Here is a 17,053-nt window from a genome sequence, read left to right as displayed (position 1 = left end):
TTAAGGATTTTTAATCCCAAGTCTCTATAAACCCATATTTGTTGGATGGAAATTAGATTAGGGAGTAGGAAACTAGGAATAGATTTGGAATTATTTACCCTCTATTCCCACCATTTTATTACATAGGGGGAGTAGGTAATAAAATGGTAGCAATTCTCTAATTACGTAACCCTTAATTTAGTAATATATAATTCTGTATTTAATTTTGAGATTGAAACATCAAGGGTGAAGGTTAGGGTTTGGGTTTAGGGGAAAAATATCATTTGTCCCACTTTTCGTATCCCATTTGTGTTCCACTCATTTTGATTGTTTGTCATAATATTTTTTTCCTATTAAATTTTGAAAAGTGAATTCTTGTTATTACGATAACCAGTCAAATTAAGTGGAATACAAATGGGACATGAAAAGTGGGATATAGGATTTAAACCAGTTTGGGTTTAGGGTTTAGGGTTCATTTGTCTATTATTTGTTGGGACCATTGGAGGCAAATTAATAAGATTGTAAATAATCTATTTATGAATACTCCTTACAACATACAAGTGTATCATACTTACATGAGCAATATACATAAAATAGGCAAATCACACCCAAAGCCCATACAAACCTACCAAAAAAATTGAAAACAAAAATAAGGTTGTTGTTCAAAATTCTTATCCCCCATATCTTGATTCCAATCTACATCATTGTTTAAGAGTCCAAGCACCATGAAAGCCTAAAGGAAAAGTCAACGATTTTGGAACTTCAAATTTTGCAATAACTGCTCTTGCCTCACCAATCTGTTTTGAATCCAAGATCACTAAATTACACATTCGTCGCGATACCACATACTGCAACATACAAATCATAATTTAGTTTATACTGAGTGGTTTATGATATACTATCGAATACATATGTACTGATTTGAATTATAATGGATACACAATTTTTCATGTAACATAAAAAATCTAACATATTATTCGTTGAAAAGAGTATTCAAATCTCACCTCTACTACCAAAAGATATCCATTGTCTTCATCATCAAACGATCCTTCGTTAACAAACATTGGCTCCCCAACAAATCGACGAATACCAGGAGACCATGTACATACTTTTTTAGTTAAATTATCAAGTTTGAGTATTGTTTCAAAAGGAAAATGTGATAATGTTTGATGTGAACCACAAGAAGCTGCTGCATACACAAATCTATGTTTGTAACCACAATATTTTGGATTAATCATTGGAAAATCCGAAGATTTTGCGCGGTTGTTTAAACGTGTTATTGAACATTCTCGATGTTTTCTGTTCTTATCTAATTTGATTGTCACCTGTAATAATTTACGAGAAAAAATAATTAGGAACAACTAACTAAAGATTATGAAATCTGCTTACATAATTAATTATTAGGTAGGGATGTAAAATTAAAACTTAAAAAGTAAGATACTAACCTCAATGAGTTGAGGCAAACGTTGTTGCTCCTTCCCTTCTTTACAGTTCATCATTGAAGGGTCTAATTTGTCATTTTGCCAATTGTATCCTATCAAAATTTAATGAAATGACAATGAATATTTATATATTGAAGAGTAATCCATTAGTTGGTGAAATTAAAAACTCTCTCTCTCTCTCTCTCTCTCTCTCTATATATATATATATATATATATTGCAATCTACTACTAATCATATACAGAATGAAATTTGACGATTTTAGGGGTTAGGGTTAAGGAAAAATATTGTTAAATGTCACGAGAATTTTTGGCTAATTCTTTTTTTATATGGTATAAAAAAAATGGAGTAATTTTCATGAATAATGCTTAAACGAAAACCTATTTTGTGCATCGATTTCTTTTTTCATTTGTAATAAAAATATAAATTGCTTACCAAACATCTTTTGAAAGTTGAACCACTTATAAGCACAAGCAGTAGCATGGATTTGAATCCTAAGGTTTCCATCATCATCGACTTTCTCGAATGCATTAGCAACATGTAATAGCCACAATTGTGGGGCTTCTATAGGTTTTCTCCAGTATTCATCAGAATTACAGTTGGTTGTATTGCTTGAAAATCTAGGAAGGATGTAAATGGAAGATGTTGGCTTGCTATGGTTCACTGAAAGAGCTGATATCATAGGTGCTTTTCCAGATATAGCTGCCATTGTTCCTGTGATATTGTATCAAACATAATGTAAGTGATTTTAGCTAGGTAATAAAAAATTAAACCTTGTTTCAATGGTTTAACCAAATTTTCTCTAATGAATTGATTTTGATACTCTGGTGTACGTTTTTGCATATAGTTATAATAATTGTATGTATATTTATGTGTTTTATTACCTAATACGTCCAACTTTACGTGATTAGTGAACAATATGTAATGTGTATCGGTAAAAGCCCAATCATGAATCATTGAATGACCGGAAATGTTGAATTCTTTCTTCTGCAATAATTTGAAGTTTGGATCAAATTCTGTCAAAATAAATAAATAAATAAAAAGGTCACTAACTTGTTACAAGAATGTTAGTAGCAAATTAATAATAAAATTAATTAATGATCATTTAACAAAATACAAAACCTTTATACGATCTGATAACGATCAAAGACAAATAAATCGAATTGTTGTCCTCTGTATTTGATTTTGTTTTGTATCTCTAACATCATACTTGTATAATCAAGGAATTATAATAAATGTTTATCCATAATCCATTAAAAATATGTTAGATGTACATTAAGAATTTACTCCATATATATTTAATACATCATAAATTAAAATGTGTTATCACCAACTATATTTATTGGAGACTTAATTGCTTGGAGTTCATATATACTAGAAAAATGACAAAGTTTAGAATATGCAAGTAAGTGGGAAAATATAATAACTCTGTATACCATAGAAAGTGTAGTGAATTCTAGGAAGTACCATATCCTCTGCGTTACATGCCATAACGATAAGTCGTTTTCTTTGAGCGTCAACCTTGTAGTGTGATAATAATCGTTTCGGCGGCATCTTGAAAATTCCTACAAATTGAACAAATGATGCTCAAAAGGTATTAGAAAGAGAAGTAACTTCAATTTGATTACACATATTTTATAATACGCACCATGGAGTATAGGCTTCAATATACGGGCAACAACATCCCAAGCATGAGATAGATCGACACTACCTTCAATGATGTTATTATCATCATTGAAAAAATTGAAACTTCCAATTGTATCCAAAGTTTGGGGATCAATTTCATATGGAGTCCCACCTTCCCACAAACAAAACAAACGTCCACCCCATTTTAAGATGCTAGTATTTGCCACATTTTTCATCACCTTAGTATTTGCAATCATTTTACTACCTTTCAACACAGAAAATGGGCCTCTATGAGTAAACCTCCAAGACCCACTTATTGGGTCACATTCTTCCATTTGGGCCTTAGTTTTAACATACTTAGCTGAGAATCTCACTTCTCCCTTCGGCCCATTAATTTCAAAGGCCCTTAAATACCCGTGACCATCGAGCGGGTGGATATTTGATCCATAATCATCAATGAAGAGGCCCGGCCCAGTAAGATAGTATGTACCTAATGGGAAGTCTTTTGGTAATGCACCTTCAATGAGTTTAAGTTTAATAGGATTTGGTACTTCCAACCTTTGTGACATGAACAAAAATTGGTAGTCCCAAAATGCCACGATTTTCTCGTCGATAATTTCTTGGGTTGAAACCCGTCTTTCAGGTACGACAATGGGTGTAGGTTGGATAGTGGTGGCTTTACGACGGAATTGTATTGCACGGGGTACAGAGTTTTCTGGTGTCCGAAAGATATTCGGAGTAATTATGTGGCAAGGCTTAGCTAGCATCTTGAGAGAGATTTTGAAGAGGAATTTAGACTTAGGCTAGTAAGTGGTGGATGGGGCTACTCCGAGAGATTGGTGTTGGTATTGGTATTGCTATTATGCTATATATAATTGCATTCCAAATAAGTGTTTTAGCCCGATTGAAGACTCTCCAATAGTGTTGGACATTATTTTTGCAATTTTTTCTTGGTGGGTCCAACCACTACAATGAAAATGCACACAATGTTGTTAAATTTTTCATGGACAAATGGCAGACATACTAGTTGTTTCACTTTGCCATAAGTATGTTTGTTAGTTGCTTTTACATGTTTGTTGCCCTTAATGGAATTTCATTTTTGTATTGAATTATTGATTTAGTAAATTGTACAACTCTAAATCACCTACTTTGGTCCATCACCTATCATATTATTATAAAATCCATCACATTATGAGTTGTTTGGGTAATTATTTTGTAGAAAATGAAATTGGCTCTTTAACAGAATCATCACTTATATTCTATCCGTCTGAAAATAACAGTCACATATATTATTTTAGAAATTTCATCAAACAAAAAATTTGGCGTTTATCTTAATATAAACCTTATACAAATATATTTAAAAACACGTAAAAATGCAAATGGATTAATAAAATGTTAGAAAGAGTTTCATAAATGATAATCGTATTTCTTATTATAAATTTGATTTTTTTTTTTAATTTTATTTTTATGTCAGGATGAATATTCAATCCCGAAGAAAATTTGATGCCCTGCAAATCTAGCAACATCCTAAGTTAATTTAATTACTTCTCCAAGTAACTCAAATGTCACCACGACAAGAATTGATCATCATTAAACAACTGTATTTAACAATAATAACACAATGGAAGTAATATGATTCTCAATGATTATATGCTTGATCATATTAGTATTAATGCTTGTTGATGTTGGCTTGGTCCCTAGCAATGACAAGAAAAGGATCATATTTATAAAATAAAACTTATATTACTAATCGTTCATTTGGCATCATCATCATAGATTTAATTGAAGCTAAATAGCAAATTTGGTTCAATCAAGTATTAGTGCTAGTGCACAACCTCTTTGTATGGTTTGACTTTGTTGTTGTGCTTCCTAATGGATGCATTGGTTTACTCCATATTTGGAATATTAGTATTTTTTGTACCCAATTGTAATGATGGTTGTCTATTATTTGTCTAGGCACTCAAATAAAATTGACGATATTATTACTATATGATCTAGATGAAAAAAAGATATGCTTTTGTATGGCATGATCAATAATTCAATTATAATTCTTGGTTTGATGTTTTGAACTATTTTTTTCGAATATAAGTGTTTGACAAGCCATCTTGATTAATGGACAATTTGGTTTTGAGGGAACTTTATAGGGATGAGAATTCTGTAGCCCATTACCTAGCTAGGATAGAACCTTTTGGTTTTGAGCAAATATGGAAAAATCATTGTCCTCCCAATGTTGCTCCTTATGTACTAATGGAGAATTTGTCCAAATCTTGATTAATGGTACTTAAAGCTTTTTCCTCAAAAAAATTAAATAAATAAAAAAAGACAAGCCATCTAGGATGCTTATAGGTTACCGTTCAAGCAAAAGTAGTTGAGAACGGATAACCTAATAAATGAATGTTTGATTAGTGATCGGAAAAAAATTCTCAACCACCATAACCAAAAACGATAACAAACAAGCCTATGGTGGTTCCGGCATGTGGGAGTAACAACTAAAATCAGTGAATCAGCAACTTAAAAACCTGCCACAACAGCAAACAACGTGGCAAACACAAACACTAGCTTTTATGACCATCTTTCAAGTTTCAACAAGTCTTCCTTTATTCTGAAAAAATACAACTCTCCCGCCAAACCCTCCTCCTTCAATCTTCACTACCATTGACGGTTAACTTCAGAGGAGAGAGAAAATGGCTATGTCGTACGAACAACGCCTGAAAGCGGCGGCGAAGACTATAACGGCCGCCGATGATTCTCCGGCGCCGTTCAACTGTGATGAAATCGGAGTTACGGCCACCCTTAAACCTCACCAAATTGACGGCGTTTCATGGCTTATTCGCCGTTATCTTACCGGCGTCAACGTTATTCTCGGTTCGTTCGACAATTCTCTCTCCTTTTTTTTCATTGAATTTTTATGATTTTTATGCGTATTAATTGATGTTAAATTATTTATGAGGAATTTTTTTTTTGAAAACCTAGGTTGGTTTTTTTGTTTGATTATAAGTTGTGTACTTTGTTTAAGCTAAAATGAGATTAATTTGAGTATAGAACCCTAATTTTATTGCATTTTGTGGTGAAATGAGGATGATCATTATGCTTAGTAGTTAGTTTAGAGCTCTATGATGATTAATTGAATGTTGAATTAGATTATTGCTTAGATTGATGGAGGTGTTATTGCTAGCAAAATTTGTACTAATAGGTAGTTGTTCGACATACTTTTGATATAAGAGGTTTCGAATAAGTGATATTTATCGGGTTTTCTAATAACCTTTTTTTTGGACTAGTATATTCAAACTAATAGAGTAATAGGTACTCTAATGCCTTAATGCATACTTCGTACCAGATATTACCTGCACTCGGAGTCTGGATGGTGTATCCCGGTTTTGAATGAACAAATTGTTCTACTATAATGAACAAATATCGGATATGTTCATTGTTTTCGAAGCATATGTTAATGAGTTTCATTGCTGATTTCATAAAAGGATTAATATGTCTGTTATATTTGAACTTTATAGATTTTGAAATTATATGATGTTTATAACTTTTGAAAAATTTGAAGTATATGATCATTATTTATGTACTAAATATTCCTAAGTTTGAATTATTTGTTCTTCCAGATTGATAGCAGTTTATAGTAACTGTTGCTTTGTGTTACAATGCCTGACAACAAAGGGGTTTGGATCATTACTTTTTTCTCTTTACTTACATTTATATGCTCGTGTATTTGCAGGAGATGAGGTATGATACCTTCAGGAACCCTGCAGCTATGTGTCAAATACTCAAATTTCATATTGCAACATGTTTATTTTATAAGTGTAATGATGATGAAAGTAGAACATAGGCGTCATCATGATGTAAAGCATCTTGAAGAATATTAATATATTTGATTTTGTCCTTGGTTCTGTTTTTATTTTCTGGTCTGAAATATTGGCAGATGGGATTGGGTAAAACTTTGCAAGCCATCACTTTTCTGGGCTACCTGAAGTTCTGTAAAGGATTGCCCGGGCCATTCTGTGAGTCAACATCTTTTGATCTTTTGGATCATACATCATTACTCATCTTTGTTGATTCCTTAGCTGATTCAAATGTCTTTCTAATTTATGCAGTGGTCTTGTGCCCCTTAAGTGTGATAGATGGTTGGGTGTCAGAAATAGAGAAATTTGCTCCTAAGTTGAGGGTTCTCAGTTATGTTGGTGATAAAGAGCACAGGCGTATGCTGAGGAGGACAATGTATGAATATGTTCAAGCACAATCTTCATCTACTGATGTATGTTTTGATTATGATATGGCTTTTGATTACATGTGAATTGCTGCTCCATTTTTTTTTTAAATAAAAATAAAAATGCAACATACACTTATATATGCTATGGTAGTTGAATTTGGATTCTGAATGGATTGCAGACGCCTTCATTACATTTCGATGTCCTTTTGACGACATATGACATTGCGCTGATTGATCAAGACTTCCTTTCACAATTTCAATGGCATTACACTGTGATTGACGAAGCTCAAAGGCTTAAAAATTCTTCAAGTGTAAGTTGGACACCTCATGCTCTTTCCTAATTGTTGAAAATAAATAACTTATGCTGTGTATGTTGGAACTTGGAACTTTCAAATATATAATGGTTTGTCCTCACTTTGTGGAACATGTTGTCTTCCAATTCCTTCTTTGGGTGCCATATTGTAGGAGAGAGACTGAATCTTACTTTTAAAAGAAACAATTTATGTGAAATTTGGGATAAGAAGTGTTGTCATTTGAAGAATTTCAGCATTCTAAAAAAGGAAATGATGGAATTAATTCAAAACATCCTAAAATGAATTAGGTAGAAATAGAATAAAAACCGAGGAAGTACTTGGAATGCTGTAAAAAGTAAAACTAAAACTCTCAAACCTCCTCCCTATTTTTGTGATGAATGTGGATTCTATAATATCCCCAATGCAAGCTAAAAGATTATCCCTTTCTTGGCAAATGCCTCCAATAGGAATGTAAATAAAGTATATTCAATACCGAATACTAAGCTATTTTGCATTTTATGAAATTTTAAAGTGCCTCACCCACAGGTTCTGTATGGCGTGCTCAAAGAGTGTTATGTAATGCCACGACGTTTGCTGATGACAGGCACACCCATCCAAAACAACCTTACTGAACTTTGGGCATTGATGCATTTTTGTATGCCATCTGTTTTTGGAACATTGGAGCAGTTTCTTCACACATTTAAGGCTGTAGGAGATGCTTCTGCTGGTATTCTTTCTTCACAATCTCACATTGCTTAGTCAGTTGGCTGCTACCTCTATTTGAGGTTATAAAATTGTTTTCAAGTTTTTTCAGTAAACTTTTCTAGCTATTCTAACCATCTTATGTAATGAATGACTTAAGGGAGGGTATTATGGGTAGTTTAGTATGTTAGTAATTATCAATTGTAGTTTGGGAAATTTGGTAAATCTAGTATTATTAGGTTAGTAGTTTGTAACCTTAGTATAAGTAGAGGGAGGGTAGAAAGAAAAGAAGGTAGGCAGAAATTTGTATTGAAGGAAACCTTGGAGAGTATTGTATCTTCGTCATTATAATGTATGAGCAGCTAGATACAAGTTAGCTGTTAGCAAAGCAAATGATTGAGCAACTTATCAACTTATCCTTAAAAGCGACGACAACATGGTCTTAGGCTTTAGTGCCTTTGTTATATATGTATATATTTTTTTTGTTATTTATTTATTTATTATTATTATTATTAGAATTGGCAAGAGATTGATAGTTACTAATGGATGTTTGTCTATGAAATGTGGTGTGTCTCAAAACATAAGTCAAGAGTGTATCTTAGAGGTAGAGGTTTCAAACTTTTAATCAGTGTGCTCATATGGCTGAATGACCCTGGGATTGATTTACATGCCATTGACTAATAAATGGGGTTGTTCACTCAGCCTCTATTTTCAATTTGCTTCCTACTGTTTGCAAATGGACATGGCATATTATTGGCATGTAGGCTGCAGTTCTTACGTCTCATTTACTCTTGTTACGTCTATGCTTGTGCATCTTGGCAAGGAGTGTACCAAAATAGTCTATGAAGCAAGGAAATGATGGCTTAAAATTTCTATTTACTAGATGTTCCCAGAAAATGAGTCTCCTCTTTTGTTCGATTTTGTATTTTTTGTTAGCAGTTTTGAATGAAAGTTGGTTATTGTCTAGCTGTGTCAAACTATGAGCAGAAATTTAGTGTACATGATGTCCTGTTCCTAGTTCTGAGCTCTGATGCACTTTGTACAGCACTTTCATTTTTTCTTTTATTGCGTACTTGACCTCGAAAAAGGAGAAAGGGGTTCCTGGTGAATAAAATTGGAAGAAAACACAATTTTATCATCCTTTACTTTTCTTGGTTGAATGAATTGCTAATTGCTTTGAGCACATATCTGCTGACTTGCATTTGTCTATATAAGTATTTATGAATACCTTTTAAGAACCATTTAAACGAGTTAAGTCTATTTGCTTATAATTTAAGAACAGTTTAAAAATTTTACAGTGAACAGCTTATTTGACTGAGCGCTTTCTTTGTTTTTTTTTTTTTACTTGAAATTTCCTCATCAGGCCATGATGGTGCCGCAGTTAAGGAGCAGCTTAGCACTTTGAAGTGCTTGCTGGGAGCGTTTATGCTACGCAGGACAAAATCTAAGCTTGTTGAATGTGGAACTCTTGTGTTGCCTCCTCTTACTGAGATTACAGTGTTGGTCTTCTATTACCACTTACTGCGTTAGTTATTTATTTATTAATTCATGTTTGTTATTCATCTGCAAATTTTGTAAGAATTAACCTTAGGTAGCTAAAATAAATTGTATGACATAAAAGAATATTCTATTTTGCAATTCTACAGGATGGTACCACTAGTAGCCTTGCAGAAGAGTGTTTATACATCAATTTTAAGGAAAGAGCTCCCTAGACTTCTTGCTTTGTCTTCTGCAACATCGAATGTCCCATCATTGCAGAATGTTGTAAGTCATCTCCGCGATTATACTCTTGAGACTGAAGTACTGATCATATAGTTTTGACAGTTGATCGCCTTGTTAGTGGTAAAATATGTTGCTACATTATGTCCCGAATTCTGGATAGGTGTCCTTTATGCGGTCTTTAATAAAAACAAAGACAATCTCCGAGTCATTATGCTATCCTTTCTGAGGAAATATACTTGCAGCTTATAATAAGAACTGAAAAGAGAAAACAATAACCCTCAATCCAAGAGTTTGTGTATCATGATCTTTGTATCCTTTTGCATTGGGATTTGTTATTAGTCTTGCTTGGAATCCTTATCCATCCCAACAGATATCTATCTGATCACGCTAAAATGAGACACTTTTTAATTTTATTATGGTTCAATTTCCTCAAATTGAAAATAGATTTTGCTAGAAAATTCTCTATAATTTAACATGATTGACATAACTAAACTTTTTCTGTTAATTGACATTGTTTAGGAGTACTTTTGGACTTGGGCAGCTACTGTTTTAATATCGACTATCTTTTGTTATTGAGATTTAATATTTGTATATGTTGTGTTTGTTCAGGTAGTCCAGCTACGAAAGGCATGTAGTCACCCTTATCTCTTCCCTGGTATTGAACCTGAACCGTATGAAGAGGGTGAACACCTTGTTCAGGTGATTTTTTTTGCACGACACTGCGCTTGCATGGATTTTTTTTCTTTTGGTTTGGGGGGGGGGGGGGGGGTGGGTTGGGGAAGAAGAATTTTGGTGCAACAGAGGATTCTACACTGGACAAGTTTTTTTGGTGTTCATGGTGGTATCTTTGTTTTGCCTCGGTTTTAATTGGCTTTTCTTTGGTTTGCATAGGATAATGTATGTAAATGCTATTTTTCCATTATTGTATGTTACAAACATATTGATAAGAACATATTTGGTTTTACTCTGTTTCAGGCTAGTGGTAAACTTATGATTTTGGATCAACTTCTTCAAAAGCTGCACGAATCTGGACACCGTGTTCTATTGTTTGCTCAGATGACCCAGACCCTTGATATTTTACAGGTATCTTCCTTTATTTTTCACTTGAGGACTGTGAGAAAGCATAATTATGTTTATGTAGATTGGTTTATAAATTGAGAATACTTTCCCTGGATGTTTAGGATTATTTGGAGTTACGTCGTTACTCTTATGAGCGCCTTGATGGGTCAGTTCGAGCCGAAGAGCGTTTTGCTGCAATAAGAAACTTTAGCCATCTATCAACCTCTGGGAATGCAAACTCAGTATCCAGTGAACTTGGTGCTTTTGTCTTTTTGATATCTACAAGAGCTGGTGGTGTAGGTTTGAATCTCATGGCTGCTGACACTGTATGTCCTACTTCATTCGGTAGTGTGTATAGAAATTCTTTCAGTATTTCCTAGTTTTCTCTGGGGATGTTTAAATATCGCATTTAACATTGTGCCGTTTGTGCATATTTCTGTCCATCACAATAACATTGTGCCGTTTGTGCATATTTCTGTCCATCGCAATATTTTATTGGACTCTCCAGAGGTCCTATGCACATGCCCAAGATGTAAAAGATGGTGTCACTTCGTTGAAAGTTGAACTTTTGTTTGGAAACTTTTTCATTCTTGCAAGCTCTTTTTTCATAGATGTTAGTATGCTTGGAATATTCCTAAGAAAATAGGTATTTTGTGAATCTGTAACCAAAGTCGATAGTTTGGTTTTACTTTAAAGAATTATGATTTTTCTTGTCTCTCCCTTTTTTTATTCCTTCCTATGGGGTGGGGGTGGAGAGAGGGTGTTGGAGTGTACTTTTTTGTGAACACCTTGCAGTGTTACATAACAAATTTGTATTCAATGTCTAATAAAGTGCTACTTCAGTAGTTATTAGTGTAATTGTTTTTGTTTTTTTTGTTTTTTGTTTTTGTTTTTTTTTTGGTTTTAAGTTGAATCTGATATGAAAAACTTTCTGATTGAGGAAGTTTCTAGATTCCATTTATTCACATGCCATGTAATAACTTTGTCTGTAGCCCGCGTTGTACAATTCTTTAAGATTACTGTCTTCTTTGCCATCAATTGCAGGGTTGGCGGGTTGCAGTTAAGAATTTTTTTTATTCGTACCCATGGTATATGATATAAATTTAGTGATTTTATCAAGTAAAATTGCAGGTTGTATTTTATGAGCAAGATTGGAATCCTCAAGTTGATAAACAAGCATTGCAGCGCGCACATCGGATTGGTCAGATGAACCATGTGCTGTCAATAAACCTTGTTACAGGGCGTTCTATTGAAGAGGTGAGATTAAGTGGTTAGTTAAGGTGCGGGAGTCACTGCATTAACAAAGGTGACTAACAAGTGTTTTCTTCACTGATTAGGTCATTATGCAGCGAGCAAGAAAGAAATTACAACTTAGTCATAATGTCATTGATGATGAAGCTTCAGAGCACATGGGGAAAGAACTCTCTGGGGCAGGGCCTGGCGACCTTAAATCTATGATATATGGGTTGCGTTTATTTGATCCTGAAGAGAGTAGTAAAGAAAATTTCAGTGAGCCAACGCTGTCAGAATTAGATGCATTGGCTGCTGGAGTGCTTGCCAAGCGCAATGAGAAGAAATTTGACGAGGAAACTGGGAAGTTTGCATTGACTCCAATTAGTCTAAGTGGAAATGATTTTGGGATGGAGAGGGCTGATGTTACTATAAATGTTGACCCTGGTCTTGATGAAGCTTCATATCGTTCTTGGGTAGAAAAATTTAAGGAGGTATCAGAATCGGTTGATAGCACTCCCGTGGAACTGGAGAGTAGGAGAGTGACATCCGAGGAAAAACTTCAAAGGCTCGAGGCTGCAAGAAAGAAAGCAGAGGAAAAGAAGTTGGCCAAGTGGCAAACGCTTGGATACCAATCACTTTCTACTCCTGATCCAATCCTGCCAGTAGATTCTGATTTGATGTCAGACCAAGGTTCTGTTAATTTTGTCTTTGGAGATTGTACAAATCCAGCTGATGTTTGTCCGTCTGAGCCGGCTGTTATCTTCAGGTAAAGCTGTTGTTTTTGATATGTGTTCAGTTGTATTTTGTAGAGTCGAGACATTTGGGCAAGACCATAAGAGTAATGAGTGGCCTTTCTTTCTTATTTGTTTAGTTATTTCCTTTAATTTGCTGATACCGTGTATGAAGTTTCAGTAGGGATCAAGCTGAAGTTTGTGCCATGCATTGGCAACTGGGTTTGGGGGGGGGGGGTATCTGGTCACAAAACACTTTTATCCTCTGGGATTTTACTGGGTTTGCTGTCATGTTTTGACATGATATGGGGGATTAGTTTATGTCTTTTACCCTTTGTTTGGACATGAGAAAATGGAGAGAAAGGAAAGGGAACAAGTTCCCTTGTTTGGATATTAGCTTGCAGAAGAACGGGAGGGAGAGGCTATAATAAACGAGCCGTGCCCAGTTGATCTGCCAGATCAACGAAATTTGTTTATCTTGGGGGTATAATCGTCTTTTCATCTACCAAGTGAAGGACACATGCGTAATTTGCTACATAGTCTTTTGGATGGCCAACTAACAGTATCAAAGGCAAGTTGCATAAAGTCATCGGACAGCTGTAAAAAGTACAAAACTATTGGCCAAGCTTTTGCACATATTTACATAATATGCCACCAGATTAACAAATTTCGTTAATCTGGCAGATTAACTTGTATTTGCCGATAATAAACACTATCCCTCCAGAATTGGAGTGATTTGGAGGATATATGGAGCTCCTCTTTTCCCTTCTCACTGTATCCCTCCCCTTCATTTCCTTTCTATCTTGCTAAACAAAGTGTTAAGGATAAAAGTCTGATATGCACAATTGTCCATGTTTAAGCTGAAAGTCTGAATTTATTCTTATCTCTTCTGTATTGTTACATTTTTTCAGATTCTCTTTTTATTTCTCTGTCTTTTTTGTTAATTTTTTTTTTTCCCTGGGGTTGCTTTGAGTTTTGAGGTTGAGAGTATGACATAATATGTTGGACAAAGAATGCCCTTATTGAAAGATCAAGGTTTATGTGCGAGAAATTGAAGGGTTCAATCCTGACCTTAACTCTATTCTCTGGCAATATATTGGAAAACAGGCTGTGGCTTGGGTTTAGCCATTAAATACCAATAACATTGACACTTTAAATCCTAAGCTAAGCAGAGGATGCATATAAGAAATAAGCACACCCGTTTGTCCTCTGGCTATATCCTCTGTGGCCTCTTGTTATACTCTTTTTTTTCCTGTGCCTTCCTCAAGTTATATAAGCTCTTGAATGCCTACCTAGAGTCAGTATGATTTGCTATAATGGTAGCCAACTTCACACAGTAGTCTCATACTTTATATTAGTTTAGGTGCGACATGACCCCCCCTCCCCCCCCCCCCCCCCCCCCAAAAAAAAAAAAAAAAAGAAAAAAGAAAAAAAAAACACACACACACAAAGAAAAAAGGGATACTGAGAATGGGCATATTGCAAAATTTATGTATGCTTTGTTCGACTGTTTATTGAATTCTGTACTGCAATTTTTGGTATCAGTATGATGATTTCTATCGGAAATAAATTTGTTTGTCTATCAGCTGTGTTGATAACTCTGGAACTTGGGGCCGTGGTGGCATGTTTAATGCATTGGCCAGACTCTCCAGTAAAATTCCAGAGGCATATGAGCATGCATCTGAATGTGGAGACCTTCATCTTGGAGATCTTCATCTAATAGAAGTAGATGGTAAGTTTTCATGTTCAGTTTCGTATGCGTTTAACTTTGAATTTTTTTTTATCGTTGGCTCTTAAATGGTCCAATACTCAAATTCTTTCTGATGGTATCCTAAAAAGTCACTCCTTTTGCTTTTAGTTCCTTTCTCAAAGTTGTAATGCACAAGAAACTCGAAAACAAATAGTTTTACTGTGAATTAAAGTTTGAACAAAAGGTGCATTGACCAACATCGATTCACTTATCTTTCTTCGTCTTTTTTAATTTATTGACTTGCAAAAGTGTACTTGAATTCTCAATTGGAATTTTTTTTTTTTTTTTTTTTTAATGTGTGAAAGTTATTAGTTAATGATAAATTTATTGACACTATTTGTTTATTTTTATGGTAGTCATTTTTAGCTTATGAATCAAAGTATTGCAGACAGCCACCATTTTCTTTTCTTCTTCTTCTTTCCCTTTTTTTTTTTTTTTTTTTTTTTGGGTGGTTATAGAACTGTTGTGAACATTCTATTAAGTTTCATAATTTCAATCCTACTAAACTTATCTTTGCTGACTGCTGGGTCACTATAGGTTGGAGAACTTATCTGTTTTTGGTCTCTTTCTGGTACAATCAGCACTTTCATCTGAGATCTGAGTGCTTGTTATATAGCAACTTTAGTTGATTTGCCTTCTATGTGAGCTATAGGAATCTGAGTGTTTCATCACTGTATATGGCTTCGAAGACCTTGTGGGTTTTTGGCACATCGTTTGGTGGTTTACAATGATCAATGACTACTGTATTGCTATGTTAGTGATGTAACATCTTGGTGGCAATGTGGCATGCAGACGCTGAAAGCGAGCGGCTCAAAGATGGTGGGATGCCTTGGTGGGTTGCCTTAGCTGTGGTTCAGTCGTACAATCCCAGGCGTAAAATTCCACGCAGCAGTATCTCTACAAGTGATTTGGAACTTTGCTTATCCAAAGCATCATTTGCTGCTGCCCAAAAATCTGGTAATATATATTCTAACTTGTTGGAGTTGTTAGGGGTTCTTGGATCAGTGGTGCTGTGTTGATCAAAACTTGAAACTGCATTTATCATTGATGTTATTATCAGTAATAATATGATGACAATGATCTTATCTTGAAGTTAAAAATTTGAATGGTTGAATACTTTTCTTAGTGCATTATTATCACGTGTACTGTCAACAGTGTAGATCATTGTCCTATAGAAACTGTAGTCATAATCTACCTTGCTTTTTTACAGTCTTCCTAATATCACCACCACTTGTATGACATCATGACCCTGCTGCTTCAGTTGCTGCTGCCGAATATTATTTACTGATTTCATTGTCTTAAAACTAGCTGAAGATTGTGTTGAATATGTTGTTACCTTCTTATTTCCGTTAAGTCCTAGAACTAACTGGCTCTTGACTAGTAAGCCACTGGTTTATCGATTCTGCTCACATTTGTAACTGATTGCCTTTCGTTGTTCAGATTCATAGTGCTTGTCATTTCAATCTGATCATTCTCCTTGCAGGAACTTTTTTTTCATTTATATTTATTTTCATGATGAGCCCTGGCAAAGACCCTTTTTTTTTTTTTTTTTTTTTGAGGAATGGCAAAGACCAGCCTTTGGTTCCGAGTCCACTTGAAGTCCTGATTATTTTCTGCAATAATCTGTGGCTGACTACATTTTCTTACGTAAATTACGTGAGCAGCCTCTATCCACATGCCACGTGTTGGGTATCAAGATGGATCAGATCGAGCAATTTGGTACTCTACTGAGCGTCTTCTGCGAAAATATTCCTCCATATATGGCATCAAGATTTATGTGTAAGTCTCCGTTTATTCTCATACATATATATATATATATATACATATATATATATATATACATATATATATATATACATATATATATATATATATATACATATATATATATATACATATATATATATATATATATATACTACCTCCGTTGTTTTTTAATTGCAACTTTGGAATATTTTATCTCTCAAATAATACCCCAAAGTTGCAACTAAAAAAAATCGAAGGTAGTATATATATATATATACACACACATATATTCCCTGTAGCGAGTTGTACTTTTACCTGAACTTGAATTATGAATTCCTTTTCCCTCTGGCTTCTCTGTACAGGTATTATTACAGGAAGCCTTCAAGATAATGAACTGTTACATGTCAATCATTTTGGTGCTGAAGAAGAAATGAGTAAAAAGTAGTCCAAGCTTTCATTTGGTACTTCTTAGTTCTTTATTCTTATCCATCTGTTGTTTACTAACTTTATGTGCAAGACAGTCAGCTACCATAACCCATGAACCCCCCCCCCCCCC

The 17,053-nt window shown here is 34.4% G+C and overlaps 2 protein-coding genes across 2 annotated transcripts; one reads left to right on the top strand and one right to left on the bottom strand.

The window, feature by feature from the left end:
* Positions 1 to 408: 408 nt before the first annotated feature.
* Positions 409 to 3,979, bottom strand: LOC145586704 (carotenoid cleavage dioxygenase 7, chloroplastic-like). Its single transcript, XM_081643599.1, has 7 exons — positions 3,068 to 3,979; positions 2,856 to 2,984; positions 2,304 to 2,435; positions 1,855 to 2,133; positions 1,425 to 1,513; positions 984 to 1,304; positions 409 to 827 (listed from the first exon to the last, which is right to left on the bottom strand). Exons 1-7 carry the CDS (start codon positions 3,810 to 3,812, stop codon positions 681 to 683), a joined length of 1,842 nt encoding a protein of 613 aa, XP_081499725.1. The 5' UTR covers positions 3,813 to 3,979; the 3' UTR covers positions 409 to 680.
* A 1,616-nt stretch (positions 3,980 to 5,595) lies between these two features.
* Positions 5,596 to 17,039, top strand: LOC145586702 (putative helicase CHR10). The gene is made up of 17 exons (XM_081643597.1): positions 5,596 to 5,910; positions 6,770 to 6,777; positions 6,974 to 7,052; positions 7,146 to 7,306; positions 7,441 to 7,572; positions 8,101 to 8,281; positions 9,620 to 9,755; positions 9,903 to 10,020; positions 10,588 to 10,677; positions 10,954 to 11,061; positions 11,160 to 11,363; positions 12,169 to 12,294; positions 12,375 to 13,036; positions 14,588 to 14,733; positions 15,544 to 15,708; positions 16,416 to 16,530; positions 16,860 to 17,039. The coding sequence occupies exons 1-17, from the start codon at positions 5,730 to 5,732 to the stop codon at positions 16,885 to 16,887; spliced, it is 2,640 nt and encodes an 879-aa protein (XP_081499723.1). The 5' UTR covers positions 5,596 to 5,729; the 3' UTR covers positions 16,888 to 17,039.
* Positions 17,040 to 17,053: the final 14 nt, after the last annotated feature.

The sequence above is a fragment of the Chenopodium album genome, chromosome 16 (assembly GCF_948465745.1).
Source record: "Chenopodium album chromosome 16, dcCheAlbu1.1, whole genome shotgun sequence".
NCBI lineage: Eukaryota > Viridiplantae > Streptophyta > Magnoliopsida > Caryophyllales > Amaranthaceae > Chenopodium > Chenopodium album.
This window is presented reverse-complemented; position numbering and strand designations above follow the sequence as displayed.